This window comes from Oncorhynchus keta, chromosome 29 (assembly GCF_023373465.1).
Source record: "Oncorhynchus keta strain PuntledgeMale-10-30-2019 chromosome 29, Oket_V2, whole genome shotgun sequence".
NCBI classification, from domain to species: Eukaryota; Metazoa; Chordata; class Actinopteri; order Salmoniformes; family Salmonidae; genus Oncorhynchus; species Oncorhynchus keta.
The window spans coordinates 46,671,102-46,682,023 of NC_068449.1; the positions used below are offsets into that span (position 1 = coordinate 46,671,102).

At 42.2% G+C, this 10,922-nt stretch overlaps 1 protein-coding gene across 2 annotated transcripts in view; it reads left to right on the plus strand.

Moving 5' to 3' along the window:
• The window catches only part of LOC127906058 (uncharacterized), a 34,568-nt gene extending 24,115 nt beyond the window's left edge, over positions 1-10,453 (plus strand). Inside the window, exons 7-8 of one of the 2 annotated variants that reach the window (XM_052485307.1) lie at positions 1,173-2,022; positions 10,255-10,453. In XM_052485307.1, coding sequence (XP_052341267.1) covers positions 1,173-2,022; positions 10,255-10,304 — 900 coding nt within the window. In that variant the 3' untranslated portion in view covers positions 10,305-10,453. Of the gene's footprint in view, positions 1-1,172; positions 3,334-10,254 lie in introns of those variants that run through there. The other variant, XM_035742095.2, reaches the window with a different exon arrangement.
• The last annotated feature ends 469 nt before the right edge of the window (positions 10,454-10,922 follow it).

The following is a 10,922-nucleotide window of genomic DNA, read 5'->3' on the forward strand; positions in this document are numbered from 1 at the left end:
ACCTGAAGGTCCACACTGGAGAGAGACCGTTTGCCTGTACTCACTGCAGGAAGAGTTTCTCAGAGAGGAGCTACCTCAGGATACACCAGCAGAAAATGCACACGGCCCATGAGTATAGTGACATGTAATGTAGTGCTAGTTAGTTAATTCTGTCATTTTGGATGTAGAGGGAACTGGATGAGAAGAACTGAGGAAAGAATGAGTATGATGAGGCAGAGTAGATGATAAGGTGATGGTGTCTGTAAAAATGATTCACTAATGAAAGTGACACTGGGTCCCTATGGGTTTATACCTTTATAATGGTGAAATGATCGTGCAGTCAAAACATGAGATATTTAGATATATTTTCTCACTGAGGTTAGAATAATACTTTGAAATTGGGAAAATTATAATACCCTTTTAGTGTAAGAGCTGTTTTGGTGGGATAGAGTTTTGGCCCTGCCTGGTGACAGAAGCCAGGTGGTAAATTAGTGTATAGACCAATAAGAGAGCGCCAAACCTCTCTGCCAACAACAGCTAGTTTTCCCCTCACCACTCCCAGACAGTCCTAGTTCAATTCTTGCTTGAGAAATTGCTCTTGGCTAAGAAGCTATTTTTGACCTTTTGAAAACAATCACAGTAAGGTACTTAGTTGTTAACCAGAAATGATTAGATACTGAGATAAAAACAGCTGCATTGGACCTTTAATTAATGTTCACTGGACATAAAGTAGTGACGCTGTGTGTAATGTCATGTTGAACCTTTTCCAAACTATTCCAAAATGAATTTTATCAAAGAGAAGTTACCAGATTTACAGGAAGTGTTACCATAGTGAATAAAGTTATTCTACTTCACATGTATCGTTTTGTGTAATAAAAGTACAACATTATGTGAGTGTATGACCATTTTGTTGAATTTAAATACAAAATTGACTCGGTTATTTTTGTATTATTGCCGGGACTGAGTTTCTCTTATCTCAGTCGAACCAAAACATTTTACTTAATTCTTGAATCAACATGTGGACATTTTTTTTATAGTAAACTTGAATGGGTCAATATTGTTAGGTCCTTAAATCACAGTGTTAAAGATAGGCTTGACTGTGGTTAACATTTTATAATATCATGTTTCTGTGTGTACAGCAAAGAGTTTCTTATATAAACATTTATGTTCTTCTGTACAATTTGTGTTTACAGTCTGCAGTCCATGAGGACCTGCTGATGTCCGGTGTTGCTGACGGGAGAGACTGGACCTCTGTAGCGGCTGGTCACAAACCCTGGCCCCGGATCAGGACCCTGGATCAGGAGATGTCACTGTTCCTTCCCGAGTCGCAACTAGGACCAAACCAAGAGGGACAGAGACTCCACCACCACACAGAACACAACCAGTGGACAGGTGGACTGAACAACCTCAGTCCTGGTGGTCATCAGAGAGACAGAGGCTCCAGTCAGGGATCCAATCTGCAGCCCAGACCCTTCTCTTCACAGTCTCAGTGCAGGGATGAAGCAGGGCCTGGGGCTGATAGAGATAGACCCTCCTGTTCCTATGATACAAACACCACAGTATCCATGATGAACAGAGCAGGTCACCCTGGGCTTCAGCATTCACAGAGCGTGGTGGGAGACCCCCCTGGTGGTGGTCTTTCAGGAAGTCTGTCTTCAGGGTCTCGTCTAATGCCTGGTGACTGGGTTCATAGAAAGCCTGGGTCTAGCCTTCCTCAGCTACCTCATGGTTACCCCACAAATACAGACAGGGTCAGGATGGACGTTCACCACGAGAAGTACCTAGCCTATAACACAGCACACAATCCCAACAACATTCAAACAATGGCTAGAGGTCAAGGAGGGAGCTCAAAGACTAACCACCTGAGGGTGGTGGCTCCTGCTTCTACCGCCTCTGGTGTCATTGGGTCACAACGTGGGAGGCCGAGCATTAGGACGGATGCCGACAAGCCGTACGCCTGCCTCACCTGTGGGAAGCGTTTCGCTGAGGCAAACTATGTGAAGAAGCACCAGACTGTTCACACCAAGGAGAGGCCCTTTAAGTGTAAGCTGTGTTACAAGAGCTTCTCCTTCCAGAATAACCTTATCAGACACAGGAGTGTCCACAATGGGAAGAAATCATAGAAGTGTATGAGTTTTACGCAGGGGATTTCTGGGAACCATTGTTTAGCTGACATACACTACATGACCAGTATGTGGACACCCCTTCAAATTGTTGACAGGTGTTTACAATCGAGCACACAGGACATGCAATCTCCAAAGACAAACATTAGCAGTAGAATGGCCCATACTGAAGATTTGTGACCTTCAACATGGCACCATCATAGGATGCCTTGGTTCCAAGAAGTCAGTTCATCACGTTTCTGCCCATTTAGAGCTGCCCCGGTCAAATGTAAGTGCTGTGATTGTGAAGTGGAAATGTCTAGGAGCAACAACAGCGCAGCCACGAAGTAGTAGGCCACACAAGCTCACAGAACGGGACTGGCGAGTGCTGAAGATCGTAGCTCATAAAAATTGTCTGTCCTCTGTTGCAACGCTCACTACCGAGTTCCAGACTGCCTCTGGAAGGAAGAACGTCGGCACAAAAACTGTTTGTCGGGAGCTTCATGATATGGGTTTCCATGGCTGAGCAGCCGCACACCACCCTAAGATCACCATGCGCAATGGCTCTTTCCTGTTTCAGCATTACAATGCCCCTATGCACAAAGCGAGGTCCATAAAGAAATGTTTTGTCAAGATCGGTGTGGAAGAACTTGACAGTCCTGCACAGATCCCTGACCTTAACCCCTTAGGGATGAATTGGAACACGGATTGCGAGCCAGGCCTAAATGCCAAACATAGATACAGGACCTCACTAATGCTTTTGTGGCTGAATGGAAGAAAGTCCCTGCAGCAATGTCCCAACATCTAGTGGAAAAGCCTTCCCAGGAGAGTGGAGGCTGTTATAGCAGCAAAGGGGGGCACCAACTCCATATTAATGCCCATGATTTTGGATTCAGATGTTCAACAAGTAGGTGTCCACATACTTTTGGTCATGTAGTGTATTATAGTTATGTGTAGTGTATTTGGGTAAGAGTTTTTTTTTGGATTACTAGGTCCCTCGTTTGAGCCTCTGGGTACACTCATATTCTTACATGATACAGACTTGTTTGGTGTGCTAGCATAGCCAAAACACTGTCATTGAAGTGTAACACAACATGTCCTCTCTGAATTTGGTTTTGCCTATGTTCTATTCAAAACAAATATAATGTCTCCCCCCCAACATTATTCAGCATAATCAGGTGGTACCTGTTCCTTTATGTACTAAAAAAAATAGGTGATCAAATCTGTTAATAAATGAGAAATCATGTTGTCATGCCCTTTTTATTTGCCTGTGTATCATTTAGAATAAAAATTGGCCTCGGCTTCCTTCGAACCTATAGGTTTCTGTCCTTGACACTGATGGGATCTAACCAGCCATTCTTATTAGGTAATTTACTGTAATTTTTCCACCACATTTGTAGTGAAAGAAAGTGACCGGTCAGCCATATTGGCACTCCCTAGTATGAATGAACGGAATCCTACAGTATTTCAATTACATGTATTACTTCTTTTTTTTGTGGGGAGAGTAACATTAGTCACCTGAAAAAATTATACTTCAGGAAAATGCTATATTTTTGTTTTAACTCACATATTCATTTAAAAGTATGAATTAAGGGGTCTGTAATATACAAAACGTGGCAAAAATGAATGTAGATAATAATAAATATTTCTATAGCTTCCAAAATATTTTTTACAATGAAGGAGGCACGGTGCCTTCAACACGGCAGGTAGCCTAGTGGTTAGAGCGTTGGGCCAGTGAACGAAAGGTTGCAAGATCGAATCTCCGAGATGACAAGTTAAAAATCTGTCATTCTGCCCCTGAACAAGGCAGTTAGGCCGTCATTGTAAATAAGAATTTGTTCTTAATTGACTTGCCTAGTTAAAGGTCATTTAAGCAGGCAATGAAAGCTCTTACAATATTCAATTATTAGATTTCTCTAAAACAGGTTATAAAACATGTGCACCACCAAGTCAGAACAGTAGGTGAAATTTTTAAAAGTTATTAGGGTGAAGCATATGGCCTACTAACAGCTTACTACAGAACATACACTTAGTATTACTTTCTTAGCTACAGTATACATATCTCCCTGGCATATTACATAATTTATGCAGCAGCATACAAGACATTTTTGTACTCACCTTGTGCTGTTCTCACTTGAACAGGAAGGTGGCGCTGCGGTCTTTCGTAGGCAAATTTTGTCAAAGTCTGTGATTATCTGGATTCATGGTGCTTTCAAGACAACTGGGAACTCTGAAAAAAACAAGGTTGAATCATGACGACGTCAGTGATCTTCAGGTCGTAGCTCTAAAAAGAGACCCGAGTTCCCAACTTACAATTCCGAGTTGGATGACCGTTCAAAATGTATTTTCCCATTCCGAGCTCATTTTTTCCTGAGTTCCCAGTTGTCTTGAACTCACTGAAGTCAGATTCCCAGTTCTGAGTTAAGTTGTTTTGAGTGCGGCAGAAATTATGATGGATTGACAGCATGGCCAATGTTGAATGTTTTAATTTTAAGCATGGAAAAGAGACCTTTAAACCGACAATTGGGACCACACACCCACCCCACTGAATAGCAGGCTCGTGATTGCTTTGCAATGCTTGCGGATAGCCACTGATTCCTTCCAAACCACTCCTTTGAAATTTCCAACTTGAGTAATGTCTATGTCCAAAGGCCGATGAGTACCGATACGTTTTATCTATAGTTTCTCATCATTATTTCTCTTCATATGACAAGGAGTAAAAAGGATTTGCCAGTAGATTGTCGACTTGATTCATGATGACTGCTAGCTAAGATTTTGATAGTAATGATGTTGACATGATCAGTCCAATCAAAGCTACTGTAGATATAACGTGATTTGATGTAATTTTATTTGCGGCCAATGACCTTGAGCCTTCTTGGATGGGCACTTCTAATGTAACTCTATGGCAGCACCCAAGGTGCTTGCATTTTTGAGCCCTTAGATTTGGCAGTGACATAGTGTCCACATGAGTGACATAACACTGAGTCAATCACGAAGAAACTACAGAATATTACCAACCCCTACACTCTGTATTTTAAGCTGGCTTCCCCACCACCACAGAAAGCACTTAGCTAGACTGAAACACCTGCATTTTGGAGGTGACTTACTCAAGAAAGAAAAAAAAAGAGACTGTTTGTATGGATGTTTTATTAACTCAATGATTTTGTATAATATTTGACATTGTTTGCAAACTAATGTGACACGTATTAATGCCAAAATAACATGCACATTATTTTATTTATTTTTAGCTAAAAATGTGGGGCTCAAAACAGGTGGGGCTAAACATGCCACCATATCCCGTCTAAGATCAACATAACCCATAGCCGGATTTCTCATAACCATGATACAAGTTTATCTGAGTTATTGTAAACGGGACGTGATGTTTATATGCGTCAACTCAAAAACAATACTTTAGTATCTTCAATAATAATGGGATATTGCATGTACATGGGTAGCGATAAAGTTAACTATTTTGAGCAGAAGAAATATGAGTAGCATATGCATAACCATGGTAGTAATTGAAAGGGAACACTGGAGATTATGGGGAAATGCAGACCAAAGGTGAGGACACAAGGCTGAATCCAAATATTACACTAGATTTTATGTGCATTTTACATTTACTGTACTTTTTGCAACATCTGTCAAATGGAATCTTATGACTCAAGGAAAGAGCTTTCAAATATCCAATGCATATTTTTTTTGTTGCTCTCCTTGCTTGGCCATTGAGTAATTTAAGCTTGGAACACAGCTCTAAATCCCCACCATCACATCACTGTTGTTTACTGTCATGAGAATTTTCAATCACAATGATAATAACTAACAATCAATAGCTTTGACCAATCCCCAAAGTTTGTAAGACCATGGGTTTAATAATAATTAGGCAAAGACTCAGCTTATGCAAAAGGTTAGTATAGTTTATTCAGAGGAACGTTCTGAAGTCCATTATACAAAGACATCCATTTTATACTTGCGCACATACTTCCACACAAACAGTAGGTGAGTTGTATCCTTCTCCAGAGTTCTCACCACTATGTATCACTATCCGGCCGACAGTTCCATTCCCCCGAGATTAGAGAAACCTTGAGAAGTACTCCCTGTCCTATCATATGTTTCTCAGAGTTCTAGCCAGGTCGGGTCAACCACAGTTTAATTGTTCTCTGTATTTTCTTAGGCACACACATACACACAACATTTCTCTCCCTCCCAGTCCAACCTAGTTGGACTTATGTTTAATACTTTAATTATTCCTTATAAATGCTACATAAACTATAATCCCTAATGGTGAAGTTTCAGGGTAGAATTATTTAACCATTATCTTTAAACTTATAAATTCTTTTATCATTTACGCAATCCAAAAACGGTCCATTATTAATCGCAATCTGGGTCAGGTGGGCATAACTTGAAAGCTTATATTGCCAAAAATACCTAGGTAAATTATAAAATACTGTAGGCTCTTCATAAGGCATAACACAAGGCCTGGTGAAGTGTTAAATTAAGTGTGTTTTGAGTTTATAGATCTTCAGCTGGGCCAAGGATCCGATATTCACCATTATGTCACAATAAGCGCAAAGACCTGATACTGATCCTGGTTTCCGGTGCAGAAATGACTGTTTATATAATCTCATTACGCCTTAAAAATGCCTAATTTGGAGTTGCCGAAATGGCGCCACAGCCTTCCCAAGTTTGTCTCATCCCATTTTATTTCCCCATCTTGTCACACATCGGACTTGAATAAGTGGTGTAGTGATATTAAGAGGTTTAGAAGGCTTTTTCAAAGAATGAGAATACATTACTTTTTAAAATTTTATCTAAGGCATCTGTAACCAAGATGCATGCCTGTATTCCCAATCGTGTGAAATCCATAGATTAGTGCCTAATAAATCTACTTCAATTGACTGATTTCCTTATATGAACTGTAACTCAGTAAAATATTTGAAATTGTTGCATGTTGAGTTTATTTTTTTTTGTTTAATGTATATACAGACCAAAAATATAATACACAACATGCAAACAGTTCTAAGATTTTACTGAGTGACAGTTCATAGAAGGAAATCAGTCAAATGAAATATACTCAGCATTAAATGAAACATCCTCTCACTGTCAACTGCGTTTATTTTCAGCAAACTTAACGTGTAAATATTTGTATGAACATAACAAGATTCAACAGCTGAGACATAAACTGAACAAGTTCCACAGACTTGTGACTAACAGAAATGGCATAATGTGTCCCAGAACAAAGGGTGGGTCAAAATCAAAAGTAACAGTCAGTACCTGGTGTGGCCACCAGCTGCATTAAGTACTGCAGTGCATCTCCTCCTCATGGACTGCACCTGATTTGCCAGTTCTTGCTGTGAGATGTTACCCCACTCCTCCACCAAGGCACCTGCAAGTTCCCGAACATTTCTGGGGGGAACGTCCCTAGCCCTTACCCTCCGATCCAAGTCCCAGACATGCTCAATGGGATTGAGATCCGGGCTCTTCGCTGGCCATGGCAGAACACTGACATTCCTGGCTTGCAGGAAATCACACACAGAACGAGCAGTATGGCTGGTGGCATTGTCAAGCTGGAGGGTCATGTCAGGATGAGCCTGCAGGAAGGGTACCACATGAGGGAGGAGGATATCTTCCCTGTAATGCACAGCGTTGAGATTGCCTGCAATGACAACAATCTCAGTCCGGTGATGTTGTGACACACCGCCTCAGACCATGATGGACCTTCCACCTCCAAATCGATCCCGCTCCAGAGTACACGCCTCGGTGTAACGCTCATTCATTCGACGATAAATGCGAATCCGACCATCTCCCCTGGTGAGACAAAACCGCGACTCATCAGTGAAGAGCACCAGTCCTGTCTGGTCCAGCGACGGTGGGTTTGTGCCCACAGACGACGTTGTTGCCGGTGATGTCTGGAGAGGACCTGCCTTACAACAGGCCTACAAGCCCTCAGTCCAGCCTCTCTCAGCCTATTGTGGACAATCTGAGCACTGCTGGATGGATTGTGCGTTGTGTTGTTGCCATCCTGTACCTGTCCAGCAGGTGTGATGTTCGGATGTACCGATCCTTTGCAGGTGTTGTTACACGTGGTCTGCCACTGCGAGGATGATCAGCTGTCCGTCCCGTCTTCCTGAAGCGCTGTCTTAGGCAACTCACAGTACGGACATTGCAATTTATTGCCCTGGCCACATCTGCAGTCCTCATGCCTCCTTGCAGCATGCCTAAGGCACGTTCACGCAGATGAGCAGGGATCCTGGACATCTTTCTTTTGATGTATTTCAGAGTCAGTGGAAAGGCCTCTTTAGTGTCCTAAGTTTTCATAACTGTGACCTTAATTGCCTACCGTCTGTAAGCTGTTAGTGTCTTAATGACCGTTCCACAGGTGCATGTTCATGAATTGTTTATGGTTCATTGAACAAGCATAGGAAACAGTGTTTAAACCCTTTACAATGAAGATCTGTGACGTTATTTGGATTTTTACAAATTATCTTTGAAAGACAGGGTCCTGAAAAAGGGACGTTTCTTTTTTTTGCTGAGTTTAGATTCATTAAGCCTTAATCTATGGATTTCACATGACTGGTTTCTACATGACCAAGAGTGAAACGGTCTGAATTTAAAAACAAACAATCTGACAAATCTCTGAATTTATGAATGACCCAGAGAGCACTCTGACACCCTGGAGGCAATTTACGAACGGGGGAAGGCGTCTCGCGATCTCCCGCGATAGTACCCTACCAGTCTAACATCAACTTGCTATCACTGAGATGGGAGGGGTGGAAATATTTGAGGTGTCCTAAAAAATGTGTGCCAAACTGCCAATTAAGGCTGGCTGTGGCATTGATTTAGCCAGCACAGTAGCCTAGTCAGTGGCATATCAATGTTGTATTAAATGCGATGCCCATTGAATGAAAGGAGACTGTGGGAAGCCTGTTTAGGAACATCAATTTTTTTTTTTTTTAAAGACTGCATCTTCCACTTCCTCTGTTGGACCTACGGTAACTGTCAACAACTCCTACTGTGGCGCTTATAGACCTCCCAAGTCACTGGGTAATAAGTAGGAGTTACACTTAAATCAGATATTTGTTTGTGCTCCTCTATAAACCTTCATCTATATCTGTTATGTGTATTATTATTATTATCCCATGATTGCAGTGTTTCCCAGCCCTGATCCTCGAGTACCTCTGGATAAGCACACCTGATTCAACTTGTGAACTAATCATCAAGCCCTCAATAAGTTGAATGAGGTGTGTTTGTCCAGGACTACATTAAAAATGTGTACTGTTGGGGTACTCGAGGACCCGGGGCATAGCCTTTTCATTTAACCACACCCTTTAAACTATGATGCCAACCAATAACACTCTTTCTCTTCAGTGTAAATAGACATGAACAGTGGCCAACAACAATTTCCACCTTAGCGTTTTTATGGTCATTATTTTGACCTTTATTTATACCATGGGACTCAAAATATGACTATTTTAACTGCAAAGCCTCACCCCAGGTAGTGTTTAATTCGCTTTGGAGACATGACTTGGTTGAAAGATGTTATCTAGGTAATCCTAGCTAGGTCACACTCAAATAGCCTCCATCATGGAGCTGCTAGCGAATGCAGCAGTGTCAGAGATTTGTAAACTCGTAGACGACGACTATGCAGTGTTTCGTTTGGAAATGTCTCAAAGCCAGAAAGAAAACAGGGTATTACGGAGTAAACTACAGCTACTGGAACTGAAGGTGGCACAAGAGCGCGTCCTCGACAGTCGCCCAGTAGCGTCAAGATCCTCGACCGATACAGAGGAATGGCAAGAGGTACCGATACAGAGGAATGGCAAGAGGTACATTTTGAAGCTGCTGGGCCTTTCGCCAGTCATATATACAGTAGCTCAGTGCCAGAACACAGGAGCTTTGTGAAGCCAGCGGGACACAATACATGGAGATGACCAACCAATCACTGTTGATGAGGGGAGTAGAACCTCAACCCAGCACATTATCGGGATAGAAAAAAAAATGTGTTACTTTTGTAATCAAATGTGGCCTGTTTATTTCAGAAAGGCTCCACTCCACTATTCACTTGCTTGCGTCTCAATTTATCTGCCATAGGGGATCTTGTTGTGAGACTTCCCTATGACATTGTTATCCAATTCTACTCATGTACCGATAATAACCTCCTCTATTCTTGTGCCAGTCTGTAGATGCAGAGGCTGCAGGTCCTGGAGTCAAGCAGGAGAAGACTGAAGGAGAGGTGGAACCACGGCGAAGCAGAGACATCCAGACTCGATTCACATGGCCACGTCCTTTTCGATCAGGTACTCAACCGATAGAGCTAAATCCCAGGTACCTAGCCTTTAACACTGCACACAATCCCAACAACACCCAAAACAATGGCTAGAGGTCAAGACTAACCACCTGAGGGTGGTGGCAGCTGCTTCTATCACCTATGGTGTCATTGGGTCACAACGTGAGAGGCTGTGTTCAGACACAAGCTGTACGCCTGCCCCACTTATGGGAAGCGCTTTGTTTAGGTGAACTATGTGAAGATGCACCAGACCGTTCACACGAAGGAGAGGCCCTTCCAGTGCAAACTTTGTTAGAAGAGCTTTTACTTCCTGACTAATCTTATCAGACATAGGAATGTCCACAATGGGGAAAAAAATCATAGCAGTGTGGCTTGAGATGTACACAGGGGATATCTGGGCAACATTCTTTATCTGGCAAATTAAAGTTCTCATGTGAAGTGTCTTGGGCAGGGAATAAAATGAATACCTGCCAAATGTGGGTAGATTTAGGTATTGCCTGGTAAGAATGTCTATTTCACTAGCCACGTTGGTGGGTGGTCAATTTGCAGGGCTCTAC